This window comes from Anabrus simplex, chromosome 2, assembly GCF_040414725.1.
Source record: "Anabrus simplex isolate iqAnaSimp1 chromosome 2, ASM4041472v1, whole genome shotgun sequence".
In the NCBI taxonomy this organism is placed as follows: domain Eukaryota; kingdom Metazoa; phylum Arthropoda; class Insecta; order Orthoptera; family Tettigoniidae; genus Anabrus; species Anabrus simplex.
The window spans coordinates 1,198,437,169-1,198,462,414 of NC_090266.1; the positions used below are offsets into that span (position 1 = coordinate 1,198,437,169).

Genomic DNA, 25,246 nt, shown 5'->3' on the forward strand with positions numbered 1-25,246 from the left:
CCCAGTTCCCCAATAATAACAATAATGTATTGTATATAATCGTCCCTGGGCAAGGGATACCTCAAAGAGCAAAGTTTACAGAAGTCCAAAATTGAGCGGTCAGCAGTGGCTGAAGAACTGTTCCTAGCATTGTCATTGCTTCACGATAGCCTAGTTATTCAACCATTGGAGTCTTGTTTCCTTCTCGGGCAATGCGACAAGCCTTCACAAGATAGATGGAGAAACGTGGTTTTCTCGTAAATGGAATTACAAGGTTTTCATTGCCTAACAATGTCCGACTCGGCTGAATGGTCAGCGTACTGGCCTTCGGTTCAGAGGGTCCCGGGTTCAAATCCCGGCCGGGTCGGGCATTTTAACCTTCATTGGTTAATTCCAATGGCTCGGGGGCTGGGTGTTTGTGCTGTCTCCAACATCCCTGCAACACACACCACACATAACACTATCCTCCACCACAATAACACGCAGTTACCTACACATGGCAGATGCCGCCCACCCTCGTCGGAGGGTCTGCCTTACAAGGGCTGCACTCAGCTAGAAATAGCCACACAAAATTATTATTGCGTAACAATGACTGACACACACATACACTCTCTCCCTCCCTCCCTCCCTCCCCCTCTCTCTCTCTCTCTCTCTCTCTCTCTCTCTCTCTCTCTCTCTCTCTCTCTCTCCTGAAAAAACTGAAGTGAATGAGAGGATTTCAAAACAAAGATTAAAACAAGAGCAATGCAGCATAAGTATTTTTACATACCCAGTCTATGGAAGGTACAAACTGACACACATTTTAGAATGAATAGTTTGGAAAGGGGACTCTGCGTAGTGGTAGACAAATACACTAAATCAAAACAAGATTTTATTGAAAATGAGCAGGCTAGACTCTTTTTTGAAAGGCTCACTGAAAAGCGTTAGAGGCTACAATAAGTTTGTGTATCCCTTGAGATGACTCTGCATACCCCTAGTGGTACACGTACCACATTTTGAATACCATTGCCCTAGATCATACGATCCTACTTTCCATTAACCTCTATCCTGTTGGTTTTATTGTATTTCCTTAGATCCTTTATGCTCAACGTACGAGGAATCACAATTCTTAACCCATTCTTATTTAATCGTTGTACTAATAGCTTCCATGTTTTCACTTCTTGTGGAGTATTCGTACTCGCAACACGTCTATAGCAGTCGAAGAGTAACTCAGGAAGCAACTGCTAGAGCAACGAGCAGTTGCCATATCAATCCCCAGTGCCGTATAGCTGTTGACTAAGGAACAGCTCTGCTGGGGAATAGTCAGTGACACAGTTGATGCGTCGTCACAAGGCAAAGAGTGACTGCGATATTTGACGGTCCCACAGTCGATGTTCCTTGTCTATTAGGTGGACCCGTAGAATCCTTTTCCGTTCCTGGTTCCGTCGTTCCATTGGTTTGGCCCTTGAATTGTAGATAGGGGTGTTCCAGTGTTCCACACCCCATTCATTCATCGTTTGCTCCCATTTCCTTGACGTGAACTGACTCCCGTTGTCTGACTGAATGCACCGTGGATAACCGTACCGGCTGAATACCTCGTTCTGTAGAAGACTGGTGATGCATCCCATCTTGGCTTCTGGTATCGAAAAGGCTTCAATCCATCTTGCGAAGAGGTCGGTGATTTCTAGGAGTCCTGTTTTATCCCTTGATGTTCTAGGGTAAGGACCCATCAAGTCCAGGGCTGTGACCTCCCACGGGCATTGCGGCCGTCTTCCTCGCTGACTGGATTCTGAATTCCTGTTGCTCGCCTTGGTGCAGGCGCAGATGTAACACCTGTTCACATAGTCAAGGATGTCTTTCCGCATGCTGACCCAGAAGAATCTTCGGCGGATAGACTGATATGTCTCTTCACCTCCTGGATGTCTGGCTTCAGTGGTGTCATGAAATTTCTCGAGGATGTCCGTGGTGTACTGTCTGGGGATCACCAATACTGCAGGTGTGTCGGAGAGCTGTGATGTGTACATTAAGAGTCCCCTGTCAACTTGAAAGTTCTTGTAGCACATCTTGAATTCCCTCGGCACGAGTTGACTACCTGTGTTCTGTCTCCTAATCCACTGCATTATGGTCCTACAGGGCTTGTCTTGTTCTTGTCATTGCTGGATTATTGGTCTGCAAAATTTTACCATCTACGCTTGAAATTTTCGATTCTAGGCACTGTTCGACTTTGTAAATTTGTGTGTACACTTGAGGTATTCATGTAATTAAAACTGTATTAGCTTGAGAAATCTTGTCATCTACCTTTGAAATTTGTTCGGAAATCTTATGGCAGAATTGACTTCTGAAATTTTGTCATTTACTTTCGAAATGTTGTTCGAAATCTGTTCTGTTAAGGTTGAATTGAGTGTCTGTATCATGCTCATTATGTTAGAACATTGCGGTCATTTTTACCTCATCTTCCGATGACTAGTCTGGTTGTTTGTCCACCTCGATAAAATACCTGTCGGGATCTTCGCCGTTTTCAGTGAGGTCTTCTTGTAGCCGTGTCTTCAATGTTCTCTTACTGCTTTTCGTCAGAAGATTTTGTTTTACGAGTTTGTCTTGAAGTTGTTTTACAGACTTATTTTCCAGTATCACTTGCATTTTGTTCTGATTTCCAATTACACTCTATTTCACTACCAAAAAAAAAATAAAAAATAAAAATTACCGAGCTCAATAGCTGCAGTCGCTTAAGTGCGGCCAGTATCCAGTAATTGGGAGATAGTGGGTTCGAGCCCCACTGTCGGCAGCCCTGAAGATGGTTTTCCGTGGTTTCCCATTTTCACACCAGGCAAATGCCGGGGCTGTACCTTAATTAAGGCCACGGCTGCTTTCTTCTACATCCTAGGCCTTTCCTATCCCATCGTCGCCAAAAGACCTATCTCAAGCAAAAAAAATAAAAATTATTCTCGAGTCCTGTCATGCAGTCGCCACTGTCGTAAGTACAAAGACGCACACAAGAGATGCTGTCAATTGTGTACACTGTTTTGTTTACAAATTATATACACGTTATACACACACACTATCTTGAACAAAACACTGCGAAGAAGAAGAAGAAGAAGAAGACTGCCACATTAGCATCTCAACAAACTACCAACACAACAAAATCACAACATGAGTTCACGCACTTCACTAACGACTTGAATCTCCAATAACCTATGTACAAATTAATGGAACATTCTATAAAGCTCTAGTGACAAAGATGGGTTGTTCTGGACTATTACTCTATGTTGCAAAAGATTACACTGGATTTATACATCATATTTACAGGTAATAAAAATTCTATACTATTAATTACATGTTCTTACATTAAATTAACTCTTATTAATATACATACAACAGATGAATCATGACATAACCTCACATGTTTTGTTCACAAGACAGATCATACAACACACAAATAATACAACCACAATTTATACCAAATAAAGTCTGTACATATCTACGTAAATAATAATAATAATAATAATAATAATAATAATAATAATAATAATAATAATAACAACATCTACTAACTGAGCTTGATATTTTCACTATTTGCCCATGGGTTTAGAGAATTGTTTCCAAGTTATAATAGGCCATTACACTTGCATCAACATGAACACAGTAGTCCATGTTAGTTGTCAACTTCTTCTGGACTCCCTTAGGCAGAAATACTAGATTTTGAGTGATAGAACAAGTCAGACAACTATTTCATAAGTGCTTGATGCATTTTGAACTTAGGTCGAAACCATCAAATCAACTAATGGGACAACTACTGCACATTTGTGTTGAGTTAGTTCAACCGTTTTTTGAACTGTGTGATTGACTAAGCAGGGCCATTTCTTGTAAACACTGATTTTCTCAGGTCCAAGACAAGATATAAATGTTATGTAGCACTGTTTGTGCGCCTAGTTGCCACAGCTGTACATCTCAAAGTTGTTAGCAGCCTGACGACGCGAGCTTTCATGACAACATTGAATAGATTTATCTCGCGTCATGGACTTGCGAAAGATCTACAATGATCACGGCACTAACTTCATTGGAGCCAAGAAGGAAATTCAAGAACTTCTAGACACAGCAGAAACGAGAAACCAAGTACAGAACTTCACCAGCAGAGAAGGTATCGACGGGAGCTTCGTCCCACCAAGAACACCACACTTTGGAAACTCATGGGAAGCAGGTATCAAATCTGTTAAGCATCACCTCAGACATGTTATGGGTATGTTATGTCCTACCTTTGAGGAATTAATTACTTTAACTTGTCAGATAGAAGCTTGTCTGAACTCCAGACCACTCATCTCTCCCTCATCCATTCCTAATGATTTTGAAGTTCTCACTCCTGGCCATTTTATAATTTGCACAGCGTTATCCAGTTTACCTCAGCAAGATCTAAGCAATGTAAAGCTTATCTTGTTGTCCAGATGGGAGATTCTGCAGCAACAACTTCACATATTTTGGTCCAGGTGGTCCAGTAAGTATCTTCACCATTTGCAGCAGCGGGCTAAATGGTCCAGTTTTTCTTCAAGTGTGGTGCCTAGCACGCTTGTCGTTGTACAAGAAGACAACCTACCCCCACAAAATGGAAAGTCACAGGGATTGAATAAGTTCATCCTGGAGACAACAGTTTGGTTCATTTGGTAACCATCCGCACAGCCAAGGAACTGTTTAAACGGCCCATTGTGAAATGGTGCCCTCTCACAAAAGTGTCAGAATACAGTGTAATTTAATGTACTATACCATTTTCAGTTTTGCCTGTTTCAATGTTTAACATTTAATGTAATTTTCTATACATTTTTCCTTTCTCAAGCAGACATATCGACTGTAGTGCAGTGATTTATTTGCTGTCATTCACGGTTCTGTTATACCATACTTTGAAGTTATGAAAAAAAGGAAGTATATTTCATGGCGGCCAGTATGTTCAGTCACAGCAGATTCGATCCATCTCAATGCAGCACTCAACAGCAGACTTAACACTTAGTTGCTTTTGCCAATTTATTTATTGTGCTTCTGTTTGTGTATTATTTTAGTAATGGCAGTAAAATGTACTTGTACACGCACGCACATTAATGGTGTACCGACATAAACAATCAACACTGCCCCACTCCAGTACTGAAAAGGAGGGGAAGGGAATGAACATGTAGTGCTGAATACACAGTGTGTGTATTCCGGCGTTATACTGTAACATTGTAATAAGATGGCTCCTACCCTATCGCAGGTGAATCGAGGCCGTATTATTGGCATGTGGGAGGCTCACATGGTCCCCCAAGCAATAGCAGAAGCAATACCATGCGGTCTTAAGACAGTTTGGAAATGGATAGAAATATGGCAAGAACGAGGTGAAGAAGGATTGGTAGACCCGATATAACGCAGCTACAAAATATTCCTAACTACTGTAGTATAAAATACTTTTCGGTTAAAAACCTCCTTTACCTCTTAATACTGTAATTATCAGAGAAGGTTTTTTTTTTAACTGTTTATGTTAAAATGCTATTTGTTCGGGGCGTCGACCTAGAGAGTTCTTTTGCCCCTACTTGCACAATATATGAACCTGCATGTAATTGGAATTTCGGAAGTGTTGAGTGTTGAATGTGAGGAACGTTAAGGACGACACAAACACGCAGTCACCAGGCCAGGGTCATTTACAATTAAAACCCCCTGACCCGGCCGGGAATCGAACTTGGGGCGGCCGGATACGTTGCCCCGTACACCGCGGGGCCGGACGAGTAGGTAATCTAATGCTGTACTTCAATACATCCGTCACTGTGCCCATTTCGATTACAACAAAGTCTTGTAGCGGGCTGTCCGCATGCAGTCCATGCAGCAATGCGTTAAGCGAGAAGGTGAGTCATTGTGCCTTCGACACTACCCCTTCACTCTCTTCCCCCATGTTTTGTACTGGATTGGCCTTCAATACTACTCCTTCACTCTCTCCCCTTCTTTTCAGTACTGGAGTGGGGCAGTGTTGATTGTTTACGTCGGGACACCATTAATGTGCACGTCTGTACCAGGATCATATCCTAATATTAATATGTATACAGTTCACTTAATTTTGCTCTCCTGATTTGCTGGGGACCGTAATTTGCGTATTATTCACTCATTATTCATTAATGTTATAATCCCAATGAAGATCACTCCTTATATTAACACTTAGATACTTACAGTGATCCACACGATGTGCTATCACCCCATCAACACAGTAATTAAAACTGAGATGACTTTTCCTCTTTGTGAAACTTACAACCTGGCTTTTCATCGTGCTTGCCATCATACCATTGTCTGCCGTCCATCTCACAGCATTGTCCAGGTCATTTTTGTATTTGCTCACAATCCTGTAACTTATTTACTACTCTACACAGTATATCATCTATAAATAGCCTTATCTGTGATTTCAGTTCTTTACTCATATCATTTATATACACTCATGTTCATAAAAACTGGAACACTTTGAAAGACTAGCGATAGGTAGTTCATATTCACAGGATATGTTCTGAAGAAATGATTAGCATTTGAACCATGTCGCCCCTCAGGTTCAAGGTCCACATCGATATCTTGCCGCACCACCACTGACTGGTAAAACGTGCCTGTAGCTCTCATTGTCTCTATAATAAACCGAAGGCATAGCATCAGTGTGACTTGAGCAGATGTGCAGGATGCCTCGCAGACGTATGCGAGAACCGTACCATCAAATAAGTGTGTTTAAAAGGGGGCACATTATTGGCATGAGAGAATGTGATGCATCCATCCAGGAAATTGCTGCTTGTGTGGGACGAAGTGTGTCAGCAGTGCACCGGGTGTGTACAGAATGGTTCACAGAAGGGCGTAGAACACGATGAGATGGGTCTGGTCGCACCACCAAGACCACCCCACGAGAAGATCAACACCTCATCCGAATGGCATTGCAGGACAGATTTGCGTCCTCCTTGGCTCTGGCGGAACAGTATAACACACCGTGCGCTATCATGAGTGACAATCCATCGCCGTTTATTACGGTCTGCATTACCGGTGCGTCGTCCACTTGTTCGCCTACCTTTGACTAATGTGCATAAACATGCTAGACTGCAATGGTGTATGGAACAACATGACTGCGGACAGGAATGGCAGCATACAGTGTTTTCGGATAAATCCAGGTTCTGTTTGTTTGAAAATGATGGTCGCATTTTGGATCGCCGCCGACAGGGGGAGAGGCATCACATTGACTGCATTTGTACAAGACATACAGCGCCAACTCAAGGCCTTACGGTGTGGGGTGCTATTGGATACAACCACAAATTACAGTTGGTGCGTGTCCAGGGCACTGTGACCGGTCTGACCTACGTGAATGACATCCTGCAACCCATACCTATACCCTTTCTGCACGACACCCCTGATGCCATACTTCAGCAGGACAATGAGCGACCACATTTGCTGCACAAGCACGTGCCTTCTTGTTGTCATAGTCTGTCAGACTGTTGCCCTGGCCAGCCCAAATCACTAGACTTGTCGCCAATAGAAAATGTGTGAGAGATGGTGATACGACAGGTGCGGCGCTGTTACCCAATGCCAACCACCTAAGATGAACTGTGGAACCGGATGAATGCTGCATGTATGGCTATACCCCAGGACACCATTCGTGCCTTATACGCGCCAATGCCATCATGCATGGAACAAGTTTTCAGTGCCCATGGAGGATCCAGTTCCTACTAGGCAACAGGACATATGTTGAACCTAGGTGACTGTAATGCTAACAGTTTATGGAGAACATACTAATGAGCATACTAATGTCCTGTGAATATGAACTTCCTATCTCTAGTCTTTCAAGGTGTTCTGTTCTTTTAAATCAATATGAGTGTATAAGAAAACATAAAGGTCCACTAATAATGTCCTGTGGGATCCCTTTCTTAATTATTACAGGATGAGATAACACTTCACCTACCCTAATTCTCTTGAGACCGGGCGAGTTGGCCGTGCGCGTAGAGGCGCGCGGCTGTGAGCTTGCATCCGGGAGATAGTAGGTTCGAATCCCACTATCGGCAGCCCTGAAGATGGTTTTCCGTGGTTTCCCGTTTTCACACCAGGCAAATGCTGGGGCTGTACCTTAATTAAGGCCACGGCCGCTTCCTTCTAACTCCTAGGACTTTCCTATCCCATCGTCGCCATAAGACCTATCTGTGTCGGTGCGACGTAAAGCCCCTAGCAAAAAAAAAATCTCTTGAGTCGCTCATTAGTCTAGTCCAATAACCCCCATTTTCATCAGTAGTCCCACGATCTAACCTATAAGCCTTGGGTAGGTCAACAGCAAAACTGTTTGAACTCACGAATCTAAAATATCTTGCTGGAATCCTACAAGTTGAGCTTCACTGGAATAACTTTTCCTAAATCCGAACTGCCTTCTATGAAACCAGTTAGTAATTCTGTGAATGTGTGTTGAACAACAAAAAGAATTCATTACAGAAAAATTGCTCGTGTATCTAATGTCCCCCATGGAAAGGTGGTCGCTGAGTGAGTTGGCTGCATGGTATGTAGCTGTTAGCTTAGATTTGGGAGACGTTGGGTTGAATCCTCTCTGTTGGTGACTTTGAACCTCTCTGTTGATGACTTTGAAGATTATTTTCTATGGTTCCTGTTTTCACACCAGGTAAATTTTGGGGCAGAGCCTAAATTAAGGCCATGATCATTTCATTCCCAGTCCTTTACCTTCCTTATCCCAGCATCAGTGAATACCTATATGTGTTGGTGCAATGTTAAATGGCTTTAAGAATAAAATTTTAAAAGTTTGTTTTCTCCATGTGAACCATGACTTACATACCTAATGGCGATTATAATTTTGCATGTTATAGTGATTCATAGTAATATAGTCATAAAATCATGATTGCAGCTGTAAGGTTCCATTCGGCAGATGGTGGGTTCAAACTCCACTGTCGGCAGTCCTGAAGATGTTCTTCCATGGTTTTCCCATTTTCACACCAGGGACTGGGACTGTATCTTAACTAAGGCCACAGACACTTCCTTCCCACTCCTAGCCCTTTCCTATTCCATCTTCGCTATAAGACCTATCTGTGTCGATGCAACGTAAAGCAAATTGTAAAAAAAATAACGATTCATCTGAATCCAAGGTTTTTATTATAAGCTTGCATTCCATATGTGATAGCATTCGTCCATATCCAAGCCTCCAAACATTACCATCAAACCAACTATCTCCTATGGAATGAACAACACTGAGCTAGTTGGCTGTGCGGTTAGGGGTGCACAGCTGTGAGCTTGCATTTGAGAGATAGTGAGTTCAAAACCCACTGTTGGCAGCCCTGAAGGTGGTTTTCTGTTGTTTCCCATTTTTACACCAGGCAAATGGTGTGGCTGTACCTTAATTAAGGCCACGGTCACTTCCTTCTTACTCCTAGCCCTTTCCTATCCTGTCATCGCCAGAAGACCTATATGTGTCGCTGCGACGTAAAACCATTGTTAAAAAAAGGAATGAACAGCTTTCTGGTACTGTCCTCATGCAGCCACATCATCATGTATGGAATTGTATGAAATAAGACTAATGTGTTTAACCTGTTAATTTCACCCATTTGTTTGCCTGTAATATAGGCTTCAGCATTAACTGCACATTCATATCATGCCTATTTTGCTTGAGGCTTATTATCACATTCTTTTCCTCCTGAAATCAACTATCACCAACACCTGTTATGCTCTCCAGGATATGCCTGGAGGAAGTTAGTGCAATATAAGGGAAAAGCAGTGAAATATCAACCATTTGTCTTGCTTGCTAAAATGTTTTTCAGGAAAACAGTTGTTCTTACTGCAGCCAAGGATTAGGAATTTGTACCATTACAGTCTTCTATTACCTAATTTCTTTTCATTGTCTGCTATTTATAAACTGTAAATAACTTAATGGGACTCTAGAAGTATTGCAGTAGCCAGAATCAGTTCTGATATTAAATTGGTTTGATGTTTATAAAAGACATTGTATAGGCCTAAGTCTGAGAGATAAATATTTTGTTTTTAATTTAGGTCATCGAAAGCTCTGAAGAAGGAAGCTGCTGGCTTCTTGTCACGATCAGGTGAAGGCTTCAAGCACACCCTGTTAGCTGCTAACTTGGAAGTTGAGGGCTTATCACCCAGAGAAAAACAGCAGAACACCTCATCATCCCCATTTGTACAACAGTTGAGTACAACAGATGGTTCATTAACTCCAACTTCCAAGCCACCGTTGCCTTGCAGAACATCATCTCCTAGAGAATCTGATGAGTCTCACACTCCACCATTAACTGGAGCTTCAGCAGCATCTGGAAGCTTTGGGGAGCCTACATCAATTCAGCGGCAGTTGTCTGCGTTGTCACATGCTCTTGTCAATAGGCTGCCAGTATCTGTTGAGCAGTTGCTATCTCTGCACTGTAACAAAGAGGTAAGTTCGTATAACACAAATCTTTCTTTAGCAACAAATGTTCTATACCTATATCAATTTCTTTCTATCTTTGAGGGTTTTAAAGAATTGTTGATTGTTGTTACCTTTGACATTTTAAATGAATTGTTCAATACTTCAAAGCAGGTAGTCAATTATTTCATTTCCAACTTGTATGGTGTAGTGGGGGCAGTCTTTAGAAAGAACTTCAACTAGCATATGAAGTACGGTATGTTATCCGGTCTTTGAATGTGCGAAATATGTGGGCAGCTGAAGTCCACAGTCTGATTGGTTAAGTGTATGGAGAACAGATCGCAAGTGCCTCAGTGGTACAGAGATGGGTTGAACAGTTTGACAAATGGCTGATGGGGAACACGGTGGACAACCAGCTGTGGTGACTGATGAAATGATTAGTGCCGTACAAGGGAATAGATATTAGAGGAAACAGACTATTCATCCTGTCAGCACTTTGAGTGTAATTTCCATGCATTTCCCTTTTGCTGCTTCATGAAATTATCTGACAAACTGAATATACTCCCTATGGTGGGGGACGCAGACGAAGAATACACCCCCGGTATCCCCTGCCTGTCGTAAGAGGCGACCAAAAGGGCTGACCTAGGCGTGGACTTGGATTGTGGTTTGGTATCATGTGTTGGAACCCTGTGGATAGGAGGGGCTGAATACATTCACAGGTAATCCCTTCCTGTCGTAGAAGGCGGCTAAAAGGTTCATGTGGCCATTGGTCCCTTCCTTAATTTCTTTTAGGGTTGATTGTAGACCGATTCGAAATTCTTGATGTGCGTGCTGCTCGGAGATGGGCCTCTTGCGTGTGTGATTACGCTCGAAAGCCCGCTGGTGAACCCGGGAAGCCTTCGGGTGGGAGCGCCATGTACCCATGCAGTAGTATCCACCTGACAACACAGGTCCCCGCACAGCCGAATGCCAGAAGGAAATATTATTATTATTATTATTATTATTATTATTATTATTATTATTATTATTATTATTATTATTATTATTATTATTATTAATTGTTTATTTTTTTCTCTATATTTGTTACTCTGTACACGCTATGGGTTACATGCTATTGTGGGTCATTGGAGGAAGGGAGTTCTAGTGCCCATTGCCTCTGTCTTTCTATATTAGGCATCGTCTAACATCGGACCCCGGACAGTACCTGCTACGACCAGGTGGATATTGCCTTGACTGCTTGGTTCGGTTACAGAGGCCCCTGATCGGAGTGGCTAGCATTCGGAAAGGATGATTTCGGTCATGGTGTTGAAACAACTTCCGCTTGCCACGGGTAGTTCACTACCCAAGTCTTTAACATTTGATTCCCTAAGGGGGCAACCCCCTGGGAACAAGCGCAGCATATTAGTATGGATTTCAGCTTTCCTAGGTTCCTGGTTGCTACCAGTACCGATGGGCAAGATTTCAAGCTGATGAAATCGATTCTTTTCAGTCGACACTTCAAAGGTGTATACGGCTGAGGTTCTTAAGAAAATGCGCAATGGTGGTTTGCTTCTTACGATGAGTGCTGCGCTCCAAGCAAATCGGTTGCTTAAGTGGGACCACTTTGGCAAAATTCCCATCAAAGTGGAAGACCACAAAACCTTGAATCTGGTTAGTGCTGTAATCTTCCACCGTGATCTCGTTCTGAACACTGATGATGAATTGATGGAAGACGCGAAGCACCGTGGCATGACACATGTCCGGCGCATCACGCGCAAAGTCAACGGTGAAGAAATTGCCACGGTTGCATTCATAGTCTCCTTCAAATTGTTAGTGTTGCCAGAGAAAGTCAAGGTAACAACCTATCATTGCGATGCGAGACCGTACATCCCACCTCCTATGCGGTGCTATCAATGCCAGCAATTCAGACACATTGTATCTCGTTGTTCTAATTCATCTATGTGCGGTCGTGTGGAAGAGAAGCTCATGACGTGGAAGAGTACACAACTCCATATAGGTACGCTAACTGCCCTGGTCTTCATTTTCCTCGAGATTGGAACTGTCCAGTATACCTGAGTGAGAAGATGATCCAGGAGATCAAGACCCTGGATGGTCTTTCCTACCAGGAAGCGCACTGTAAGTTCAATTCTCTGAATGCCCCAGCCAAGACACTAGACTTCAGCATGATAGCAGATTCTCTCCCAGGTTTGTCATTTACAACTTTAACACCTTCCCAGAAGATCGCTGCACTGAAGTTGGCAGTTGCTCCTGTGAGCAAAGAGGAAAAGCTCGAAGGCAGGTTTATCCCAGTGACAGTAACCGCTTTCCCATTGTTCTTACTTTGTTGAAACAGAAATCCGTCGAGTCTCCTCCTCAGTGGATTCTCAAACATGCCGATTGGCCAAAGTTAACATCACTAGCTGTCTTTAACGATGTGACCAGGCGATGGCGATATAACTTACATAACACAAGTTATTCTTGCAGCTGCTGAGGAGTCCATTCCATCGTTTTCAGGGACTCCTCACAGAAAACTCGTTCCTTGGTGGAACGAAGAAATTGCAGCAGCTATCAAAGACCGCTGTTGCGGTCATAAATGCTATCGTAGGCAGCCTACTGTGGCCAACTTGGTAACATTTAAAATACTCGATGCTAAGGCGCAAGTTCTTCTTCGGCAGAGTAAGAAAGTTTTGTGGGGGAGATAGGTGTCATCTATGACGTCACATACACAGTCATTTCAAGTGTGGACCAAACTTCGATGTATTTCGGCTATACATGGATCATCTTCAGTACCAGGAATTTCCATTGCTGGCAGTATCACCACTAAACCACTCTTTAGTCAGTCATTTTGAGGATGTGTCTAGCTCTGGGAGTTACCATCATGATTTCCTCACTCTGAAGCGGGAGGCAGAACGTCATCACCTCAGTTTCGCCACTCGTGCTTCAGAGGACTATAACGTGCCCTTTACGGAGTGGGAACTCCGCAGCGCTGTGGCACTTTGCAAGGACATGTCTCCCGGACCGGACATTGTCCATAACCAGATGTTGAAACACCTTAGTGATGATCGTCTGTTATATCTCCGTCGTGTGAACAACCAAATCTCGATAGGGGATGAGTTTCCGTCTCATTGGCGAGAGGGCATAGTTATTCCTGTCCTGAAGCTTGACAAAAATCCTAAGTATGCAGGAAGTTACAGACCTATTTGTCTTACTGTTTGTGTAAGCTATTTGAGAGGATGGTAAATCGCCTACTTGTGTGATGTCTGGAGAAAAAAAAAAAGGACCTTTTTCCAAGTACCAATGTGGTTTTCGAGCTGCTTGCTCGACCACTGACCACTTGGTATGCCTGGAGAGTTCTATCCAGGATGCATTTCTCCACACACATAATTTAGTGGCTGTTTTCTTTGACTTAGAAAAGGCCTGTTACACCACATGGCTTTATGGTATCTTTTCAGTCCTGCATCAGTGGGCATTCTGAGGTAAGTGCCGGTATTTATTGCAAAGTTTTTTTCCCTCCGTCTATTCCGTGTCCGAGTTGGGAGAGCATATTTGCAATACCATGTTCGGGAAAATGGAGTCCCACTGGGATTGGTTCTTAGTGTCACTCTGCTCGTGATTGCCATAAACGGTATTGTCGCTGCTGCTGGTTCAGCAGTAATACCATTGCTATATGTGGACGATTTTGCTCTGCTTTATGGCTTGCACAATATGGCAGTCGCTGAGCGACAATTGCAGCAAGCAATTAGGAGAGTGGAATGGTGGACTTTCGAACATGGCTTTTGGTTTTCAACCACAAAGACCACTGTTGTACACTTTTGCCAGAAGCGCACTCTTCACTCGCATCCTGAGCTTTATTTAGGGAATATCGCTCTTTCTGTAGTTGACACTTATCGATTTCTTGGGCTCCTTTTCAATAGCAAATTATCATGGGAGCCACACGTGCGGGAATTAAAAGTGCAATGTACTAAGAAGTTGAATATTTTAAAATTTCTTAGCAGCACTACTTGTGGGGGGGAGGGGGCTGACCGCACAGTGCTCATACAGTCTTTTAGGGCACAGATTTTATTGAGGTTAGACTATGGCAGTGCAGCATATGGATCAGCAAGGCAATGCGTCCTTGAGAAACTGTATAGCATCCACCACAGCGGGGTTAGGTTGGCAATGGGAGCTTTTTGCGCAAGCCCCATCGCCAGCCTGCTTGCTGAATCTGGTTTGCCGCCTTTACACCTGAGGCGCCAGCAAATGCTTCTGTCCTATGCTGCAAATTTGCGATAGATGCCACTTCACACAAGCTATCCTTGCATATTCCACAATGGAAACCGTCGGCTGTATGCTGCTTATCCTCGAGCAACGCGGCTGGTTGGAATATGCTTGGATAACAGTCACAGTTTGTTTGATGTACCTTTGAATCCCTATCTTGTCAGGCAACCAAGTGAGGTACCTCTGTTGATAATACGACAACCTGAAATAATCCTGGATCTGCACATTGGCCTGAAGGAATACACGGAGCCCTTGATTTATCGGAGGTTCTTTCTCTCCGTTGTTGGCCGGTATCCTGATTCAGTCGTCGTTTACACGGATGGTTCGAGGGTGGGAACGAAAGTGGGCTGTGCGTTCATTGTCGACAATGATAGGTTTCTTTTTTCTCTCTCAGAAACCTGTAGTATGTACACATCAGAGCTCTGTGCTATCTGTGAAGCTCTGCTTTACGTACTGACCGATGAGCCCCGAAACTTTCTGGTGTGTACAGACACCTCGAGCTTGCTAGAGTCTAGGGATACAGGTTTTCCTGGGTACCCTCTGGTGCAACAGATCCAGGACCTGCTGGCCGGGTGTTCGGATGCCGGCACCAGAATCACGTTTATGTGGCTCCCAAGGCACATGGGTATAGAGGGAAACGAGTTAGCTGATAAGGCTGCCAAGAAGGCTGTTACATTGCCCCCGTTGCCTTACAAGGTTCCAGCAAGTGATATTCACTCTCAGCTGAGACAGTTGGTTATGTACCATTGGGAAATGGAATAGCAAGCCACTCCACTTCCAAATAAGTTGACAGCGATAAAAGGTACAACAAACGTATGGAGGACTTCCCTTCGGGCTTCTCGGAGGGAAGCAGTGGTATTATGTCATCTTTGTATCGGCAACGGTATAGTAACACACTCGTATTTACTGATAGGAGAACCCCCTCCGATGTGTACTTGCTGCGAACATCTTACCGTGGTACACATCCTTACGGAGTGCGTGGACCGGGTAGATCTATGCCGTAGTCTAAAACTCCCGAGACATTCTCCCTCATTCTGTGAAATGACGAGCAGTCAGTAGACCTTGTCATCCGTTTTATGAGGGATAATGGTTTGTTTTATCGCGTATAAACTTAATGTTTTGTATTAGTCGTTATATTGTTGTTTACTAAGTTTTATTAAATTGACTGTTTTAGTTTGTTGTTTGTGTATTTTAATATTATTTTTTTAAGAATAGTAATGTGCATGATATATTTTTGCATTTTAAGGCAATGTCTTATTCCTCAGTAATGTATCATCTATCATTTCACCAAAAATAAGGCATTGCGAATTAGATCCACTGATTATTTTAAACTCACAATCATTGTTCATCATCATTTGTTTTAAATTCTAGTCAGTTGAGACATTTTAAATTTTTAATTATCATATCATGTCCATTTCGTACCATTGGGGGCCAATGACCTTAGATGTTAGGCCCCTTTAAACAACAAGAACCATCACTAAACTGAAATACTGTAAATTTTGTGACAGCCAGGTTCCATGCTTGCTTACAAAAGATGTCAAAATGAAGTGTATGTGCAGTACAGTAGTTTTTGACACAGTAAAACATGGAGGATGATGACTAGACCTCAGATTTTTAGGTGCTAAAAGTGTTGTTGTGGGTGCCTAAAATAGGCTTTCAAAAAAAAAAAATCTAAAAATATATTGTAGGCAGCATCAATTTTATATATTTTAATAGGCATCAATTTAAATACAATTTTTATTTTGTTAAACTGTTAATGACTCATTAGGGGAAAAATAAAACAAATTCATTCATTTCTCTGTTGTAAATGTCACAGAATATAATTTTTTTTTGCTAGTGGGTTTTCGTTGCACTGACACATATAGGTCTTATGGCGATGATAGGATAGGAGCGGGCTAGGAGTTGGAAGGAAGCGGCCGTGGCCTTAATTAAGGTATAGCCCCAGCATTTGCCTGGTGTGAAAATGGAAAACCGCGGGAATCCATCTTCAGAGCTGCCAACAGTGGGATTCGAACCCACTATCTCCCGGATACAAGCTCACAGATGTGTGCCCTTAACTGGTCGGCCAACTCGCCCGGTAGAATATAATTTTACCATCCATTGTGAAGTGGGGAACCTCCTGTAACCACTGTTTAATTAGAGATGACTTGGAAGCTGACCCTTCCTGCATAATGAACACACTGACCAAATGGAAACACTGAAATGTTCCCACAAAATGAAATGATTTTTCTTTGTAGCAGAACAATGAACACACAGACTATGGATGTGTTTAGTGCGGGAGGTGATTAAGGACTTCCAGGGAGTGTGATTTACAGCTTCCCGCTTTTATGATTTTTCTTGAAAATTATTTCAAGAATATACTGTTCCAGATACTGAAAATGAATCAGCAAATGTTTTAGTTTCTTAGAATAAATTAAAAGCTTTTTTAACATGCCTTATTTAAGCCATTATTATTTATATGTGCTGGTTCTTTGATTCTAACATGAGAGATTATCAGGATATCCTCAATTTAGGGATCGATCATAGGCAAATATAGGTTTTAATGTCAATTTAGGCATTTTTGGCACTAAAGCACCACCATTTTTAACCTTATAAATACATGAAACGTGTAAATACACAACTTCATGTTAAGTTCTCTCTCCAGGAATAAAAAGTTTTTGCCTAAAGTGCATAGAGTAGAGGCATACATCATGGCCACAAAAGACCATAGCCAATCTGAGGTTGACCAATCAGAAGATCATATGCACAGTGTTTTGGCACAGACGATGGGTTTTGCTTGTGAATCTTTTGCAAGATAGTATCAGTGATGATGATGATGATGATGATGATGATGAAGAAGGTAATGATGATGATGCTTGTTGTTTAAAGGGGCCTAACATCTAGGGTCATCGGCCCCTAAATAGTATCAGTTTCAATGCCACCACCACGATAGACAACATTGTTATTAGAGGCGTTGTAGTTACAGTAAAACCTTGTTAAGACATTTCTGCAGGGGACAAGGAAAAAGACTGTGTTATGCGAGAAAACGTACTTCTGAATACATGAATAAAAGCTATCCAACAGTGATATAGAAACACTAGTACGATTTTTCCGGATATCAGGGCATTTTACGTCATATCTGTGGGTACAGTGAAAACTATATCTGCCGTTTCAAAAGATGAAAGAGTACTGAATGATGTGAAAAAACACGAGAGAACAAATTTGAAAATGTAATCCACTGGGGCTTATAAAATAAAAGCAGTGCACTGAAAGGTGTGAAAACCACCAGACAACATATACAAAAACATTTGCATGGGGTTCCATAGAAATATCAACATATCATTGCAGATCACACTATTTCTAAAACAAATGTTAGTAGAAGCCTTCTATTTTGGACCAGGGGGTTATTAAACATTATTTTCTGGTCACACTAGACCTTGTGCAACTGCAACAGAATGACTTTGGCTGCCAATTTTTATCCTACAAAATTTCGACTAACTCGAGTGATTGAATCAAAACTCAAAGGTGTGAGTTTCAACATTCATACCAAATCTGCACACTTAAAGATGCGGATGCCAGTCCACTTCCTGAAAGATTTTAATTTTGTCTTCATTAGTAAGGAATTTCACGACTTTTTCTGTATCCATAACTAGGCTACCTCAAGCCAAATACGTACTACGCTAGTTAACTTCACACAGTTATGTTCTGAATCCCGATGTAGGCAATCATGCGACAAATATTTGCTACCATTCACTGTATCACTTGACACAAATTTCTAACCTCTGAATGGAATGGGAAATACAAGCAAAAATGAACAAATTTGAGGCTAACAGCTTGCTCTCCGAAGGTACAACTTATCCTGTGAAGTTTAGGTTATTCAAGGCCTTTTCTCGTGACGCAACTGTAGCGAGGGCTCTTACCCGAGTTGGAAATCATGTTCCTTTCACAAGGGATGACAACATTTTCAGGACTAGGAAAAATGTGATTGCACTCAGCAGTAATAGCGCACATTTAAGATGTGATAAGTGAGGTATTTTTTTATTAGATTTAGTATGATGAGAATTGGGACTTCAGATGCACTAACAAAGTTTCACTGTTCATGCCTTCTGAGAAGTATACATTATGATCAATACATTGCAACTATTGTAAGCAATAATATGGTGCCTCTGCACTACAGAAACACAATGGATGCAAAATTGTTCTCTCATACATACCTGAATTGTAAAACACTCTTCCCCAAAGGAAATTTCATTTGCTATTATAATTTTAATATTATTCGTTTTACGTCCCACTAACTACTTTTACGGTTTATGGAGATGCAGAGGTAGCAGAATTTTGTCCTGTGGGAATTCTTTTACATGCCAGTAAATCTACCGACATTGGGCTGATGTATTTGAGCACATTCAAATTATTTATCCATGCATCTTTTTAATTATTGTTATACTTTTGAGTATGTACAATATATTATAACACGCCAATTTTAAATATGAACATTTTGTAAATACTCATAAATAAGGCACTTTTTCTAGCTGAAGGTGGCCCAGAATGAGCCAAAGCTTGTTCTAGGTTTTATATAATGAATATTTGAACACGAATAATGTAATGAAGTATTGAATAGGTGGGACATGAAATTTATATTCTTTAAGGAATAAAAGGTTTTCTTTACATTCAAACACCACCGAAATGAGCCAAAATCGAACATGCCATCTTGGGCTCAGAAAGCCAGCACCTTAACCATCTGAGTCACTCAGTCCAGCTTGAATATTCTTTTTTGCAACTTTTTATTGGTGACCTAGAGCCAAAGGAAGATATAAAACAACCATATCAGTAAGTATACTGGAGGACAGAAATATAAAAATAACATTAGCACTGTTCATCATTGATAAATATAGGAAGTAGAATTGTACACTGCTCTCATTTTTTGAGGAATCTTTGGATCATTCTACCACTGGCCAGCTTCCAGCTCTCTCAACTGTAGCGTTGGAAGCCAGGTGACGGGTGACAAAACAAAGAAACCAGATCACTACGGAACCTGGTTTATACTTTCCTGCGGAGGTTGTCTTCTGTCACTACTGGCAAATCAAGATATTTAGCAACTGCAGCATAAAATAATCCCCAAAATTTAAATAGACTATTATTATTAATACTGTAAATGTATGCAGATATTTTACTCACCATTTATTTCAGATACTGTTGAAAATAAATGACAGGTTGATTAAGGTCAGATTGAGACTTGAATCTGGTGTTACAGATATAATTCAAGACTATACTCCACAAACAGGAAATAAAGATATGGATCTAGAGGAATACCTTAAATATCTGGAAGGCCATATAGGACAAACAAGTTGTGATCGTAGGAGACATGGATGCCCAAGTAGGTCAGGAAAGAAAAAGAGATGAAGAGATTATAGGGCCATTTGGATATGGGAAGAGAAACAAGGCTGGAGATATTTTGGTAAACTTATGTAGAAGAAATGAGCTGATCATTGGTAACACATGGTTTCAAAAGAAAAACAGTCAGAAGATAACAAGATCGGATAACAAAACCAAAACTCTGATAGATTACATTTTGGTTGAGAAAGGTAACAGGAAAATGTTGGTAGATGTAACAGCCCTCCCAAGTGAATCTTTTGAAGGAGATCACAGAGTTGTGATAGCTAAGTTAAAGATGGGATAGATACAAAAGATGACTGAGATTAGGCAGAGAAAGCTAAGGGCATGGAAATTGCAGGTGAAGGAAATAAATGAGGAGTTCCAGACACACATTAAAACAAGTATACCTAAGGAAGACATCAGGAGAGTTGAAGAAGAATGGGCGTACTTTAAAACAGTCATGGTGGAGTCTGCAGAAAAGTCCTGTGGAAGAGTATCAGGAAGGAAGAAAGATCAAGAATCATGCTGGTGGAATGACAGGGTAAAAGATATAGTTAAACAGAAGAAACAAGCTTGGAAAAGATGGCTGAGAAACAGAACTACAGAATGCAAAACAGAATACAGGCACTGCAAGAAGGAGTGCTACAAGGTGGTTCAAGAAGAGAAAAAGAAATGCTGGCAAAAATTCACTGCATCTCTGCAAAAAGATATAACTGGAAGCAAAAAGATCTATTCCAGTGGGTAAAAAAGAAGAAAAACTCAGGTGAAGGTGCTAACTTCATTAAAAATGAACAGGAGGACGTGATGACACAGAAGCAGGATATATTGCAGAGGGGGGGGATAATACTTGGAACAGCTTTACAACATGCAAAATACCTCGATACAAGGAGAAATCGAAGAGCCAGATTTAGTGCAGGTGAAGATAAGGAAAACGAGGCAAGGCAGCTAGAATTGATGAGGTCACCATAGAAATGGTAATAGAAGCAGGAGCAGTTGGTCCACAGTGGTTGTATAGACACTTCGGAGTGATATGGAGAGAAAATACTCTTCCAAAAGAGTAGACGAAAAAGTCATTATACCAATTTTTAAGAAAGGAGACAGGAAGCAATGTGAAAATTACAGAGGAGTGACACTGATACCTCATACAGCTAAGGTCTTTGGAAGGATCTTGGATAAACAAATAAGAGACAAAGTAGAGGGAAAATTGGCAGAACACCAGCATGGATTCAGAAGAGGCAGGTCCACATTTGACCCTACATTGCGTCAAATAATGGAAAGGTATTAGGAATATGGAAAAGATGTGTAGTAACATTTCTAGATATTGAAAAGGCATATGACAGTGTCCCAAGGAATTTGGTATGGAAAACATTGGCAGAGAGACAGATTGAGAATGAAACAATGCAGATTATAATAGCATTGTATCAAAATTGTGAAAGCTGTGTTAGAACCAAAGTGGGTCAAACTGAATGGTTCAGAGTTGAGAGGGGCTTAAGACAGTGAAGTGTACTGTCTCCCTTACTCGTCATTATCATCATGGATAGAATTCTACATAATATCAAGGAGAAGATGATGGGCGAGCAAGTCAAGTCTAAGCTCTTTGCTGATGAAATCGTAGTTTGGGGAGATAATGAAGAGGAAGTACAGACACAAGTTGATGTATGGAATGAGGAGATAAGAAATTTTGGAATGAAGATTAATACTGTGAAAAGCAAGACTTTGATCATGACAAGAGGTAACAGAATATCCAGTGGAGTGATAAAAATAGGAAATGAACCTCTTGAAGTAGTGAAAAATTTTAAATATTTGGGCAGCATGATGTCACAAGATGAACATTTGGATGGAGAAATTGACTTAAGAATACAGCAGTTTGCAAGTTTCTACCAGTGTGTGAGGCGCATTGTATGGAACAAAGATGTGCCAATGAAGTGTAAGAAAATTTTATACTCATCCTATTATAAACCTATAGTGACCTGTGCTTCAGCAGCCTGGACGTTGACTAAGCGGAACCAAAGTAAGATACAAGCAACTGAAATGAGGTTCTTGAGGAGCAAACAGGGAAAGACAAGATGAGGTAGAATATGAAATGAGGAAATAAGGAGAAGCGTGGAAGTGTGTAAACTTCAAGAAGAGATTGATATAGCAAAGCTAAAATGGTTTGGACACATGATGAGAATGCCAGAAGAGAATACCAAAGAGAACATTCATGGATACAGGGACTGCAAAGAGGCCTAGGGGACAGCCTAAAATGAGATGGAGGAGCTCTGTTGTGGACTGTTTTGTAAATAGAGGATTCGATAGCACTAAAGTACTAGAAGAGGAATGGTGGAAGGATTGAGTAAGGTGCAGGGCTTTGGTGCACTACCCTACCCAGAAAGGATCTGGAAAAGGGAATGGACAAAGAAGAAGAAGAAGAAGAAGAAGAAGAAGAAGAAGAAGAAGAAGAAGAAGAAGAAGAAGAAGAAGAAGAAGAAGAAGAAGAAGAAGAAGAAGAAGAAGAAGAAGACTGTTGAAAATGGCCTCCTTCCGCAGTAAGGCATGCCTCATGTTTAAACAAATTATATGCCACTTTCTGTAATCCCACTTCGTTGATGGAATGTATTGCATGGGTTATTTCAGCCTTCAGTTCGTCTATAATACGAGGATTATTTTAGTTAACAGTGCCCCTTAGGGTTTCCCGAAGATAATGATAGTAACAGAAAGTTAGGTCAGCTGATATAGAGGGCCATAAACCTGTACTGATTAACTGGTCATCAAAACTTGGATTTAAAATGTCTGTAGATTTAAGAGCAGTATGGGCTGGGGTACCGTCCTGTTGAGAATACCTATAATACTTTTCTTCCAATGTCAGTTCATTAAAAAATGGATGCAAAATTGTTCTTCTCATACACATCTGAATTCAAGTGGTCATTGAAAAATATAGGACCAATTACACATGCAACAAATTTTAAGGTCACAAACGTTTTTCAAAAATGTAGGCGTTCTTTATGTATTTCGACCTCCTGAATTCGAAAATGATACTGAAAACACCATATCACCCACAGTTTTTGCACAAATCACATAAATTTATAATTAATGGTAATGAAATTTAATGATGATATAATAATTTTCTGATTGATATTCTGACTTTCATATGGTGTTTTAGTGTTTATTATAATATACAATATAATATGCAAAAGCAGTGGCCCCAAAGGTTGGAATTGGTTCCAGGGGACAAAATATCAAGTGTGACCCTCTAGTGGAAAGAGGCAGAATACTCTTGCCACCTCTGCACCTCAAACTGGGTATAATGAAGCAATTTGTCAAAGCATCACGTACTGTAGGTGTAGCAACTGTTTCAAATATCTATGTAACAAGTCCCCCAACTTGTCAGATACTAAGTTGGAGGAGGGCGTGTTCACGGGTCCTGATATTCGGAAAGTAATGCTAGATGAAGATCTTATAACACTACAAACATACCTGTAAAAATACACACTATTATACAAAGAATGACATGTTTCGTTCTACAAGAACATCCTCAGATTCTATCAAATCACTTAAAAGATGCTTATATATGTACAATATTGTTTACGTTGCATAACCTTGTCAGTGATAGAGAGTTTACTGTTAACATGAACCAGTAATGACAAAAAATAAATTTACAAGTATTAATACAATGAAGGACTTACGTTCTTATCTAGACTGCCGATGCTAAGTCCGTTGTCACCAAACACTATTTCAGGACTGTGGTCATGGAAAGTTTTGGGTAAAGCACACTGCTTGCGGATAGGGGAGAAGAAGCATGAGAGGGGCCATGTGGAGCGTTGTGGATCTCTCGTATTGGATGTCAAAATCGAGTATACTGTACCATGGAGAGGGGAGGGGGAAGTAGGTCAGAGCGAGTGGAGTGCTGTGGAACCTTCTATCAACACTGAAGAGGGGAGAGAAGGTTATTAATCTACTTCATGTTAAAATGTAGTTTTACGTAATATGGATGAATGCAAATGAATGATTTTAGGTGAATAAAGTAACTAATTGCAATAGAGACTAACTATTAAATGTTATTATTATGATAAAAGCTAATTTAATGAGTAAGTGTTTTCCAGATGTTATGTGAGTAGAGCGAAGAGGGGGGAATTTTTTAAGTGTGTATGGTCATTTAGATTAGTTACATTAGCATATTTTGTGATGTAAATTTTTATTTCTTCCTTTATATTCAAAGATTTACTTCCATTTTCAAAGTGTAAAATTTTTCGATGTATGTTTATGTCTGTGAAATGGTGTGAACAGTCGTGTATGCGCTCCCCGAAGGCTGAATGCTGATTATATCTGATTGCATTTTTGTGTTCTTTGTATCTTGTGTGGAAATTATGTTTTGTTTGATCTATATATGTGGCATTGCAGTTAGGTTCTTGGCATTGAGTTTATATACTCCTGACTTTGGGAAAGGGTCTTTTTTATTTAGGTTGCACTTGCTGATGTGTCTCTGTAGTGTGTTGTTTGTTCTAAAGGCTACTTTGAAACCTTGTTTCTTGAAAATATTAGCTACTTTGTACGTGTTCTTGTTAATGTAGTTGAGAACCATGTATTTTTCTTTGTCATGTGTGATGGTTTCCCTGTGATTTTTCTTATGTTTATTTTATAGTTTATCTGCTGTGCCTGGAGGGTGGTGGTTTTATTTTGCGATTTGTTTTATGATTTGTATCTCTTCACTGAAATCCGTTGTGCTCATTGGTATGGAAATAGCTCTGTGTATCATTGTATTCAGTCCTGCTATTTTGTGTGTGTATGGGTGGTTCGACTTGTCAATAGTGTGCAACGTCTGAGTGGGCTTTCTGTATACTTTGTAAGATACAGTAGGTTGTCATTATTCCTGTTGATTGTGATGTCTAAATAGTTTATTTTCTTGTTAGTTCCTGGCTCCATTTTGAAATTGATGGACTTGTGTAAAAAATTTAGTGTGTTTAATAACTGGTGTGCATTAGTGTTGCCTTTATAATATATGCATATGACTTTATCCACGTGTCTGCTCCAGTGTAAGATTACTTTTGAAGATGTTTTCGAAGTTATTCAGGAAAAAGTTTGCTAGTATACCTGATAATAGTCAGCCCATGGCTATCCCTTCTTTTTGACAATAGATTTTGTCGTTGAATGCAAAGCAATTTTGGTGTATTCTTTTTCTAAGAAGGCTAATAATTTCTTTGGTTTCATGTAGAGAAGTGTTTTCTTTAAGAAGATTTTCGATAACTTTAATGGATCCATCTATTGGTATGTTGATGTACATGTTAGTGATGTCAAAAGATGTCATATGTGTGCTCTCTGTTATTTTAAGTTTATTTAGTTCTTGAATTA

At 40.7% G+C, this 25,246-nt stretch overlaps 1 protein-coding gene across 2 annotated transcripts in view; it reads left to right on the forward strand.

Moving 5' to 3' along the window:
• LOC136864792 (cyclin-dependent kinase 12) overlaps nucleotides 1-25,246 on the forward strand; it is a 461,166-nt gene that overhangs the window by 400,749 nt on the left and 35,171 nt on the right. For both annotated transcript variants that reach the window (XM_067142182.2, XM_067142183.2), the window contains one exon: nucleotides 9,967-10,360. In XM_067142182.2, the coding sequence (XP_066998283.2) occupies nucleotides 9,967-10,360 (394 nt within the window). The remainder of the gene's footprint in view (nucleotides 1-9,966; nucleotides 10,361-25,246) is intronic.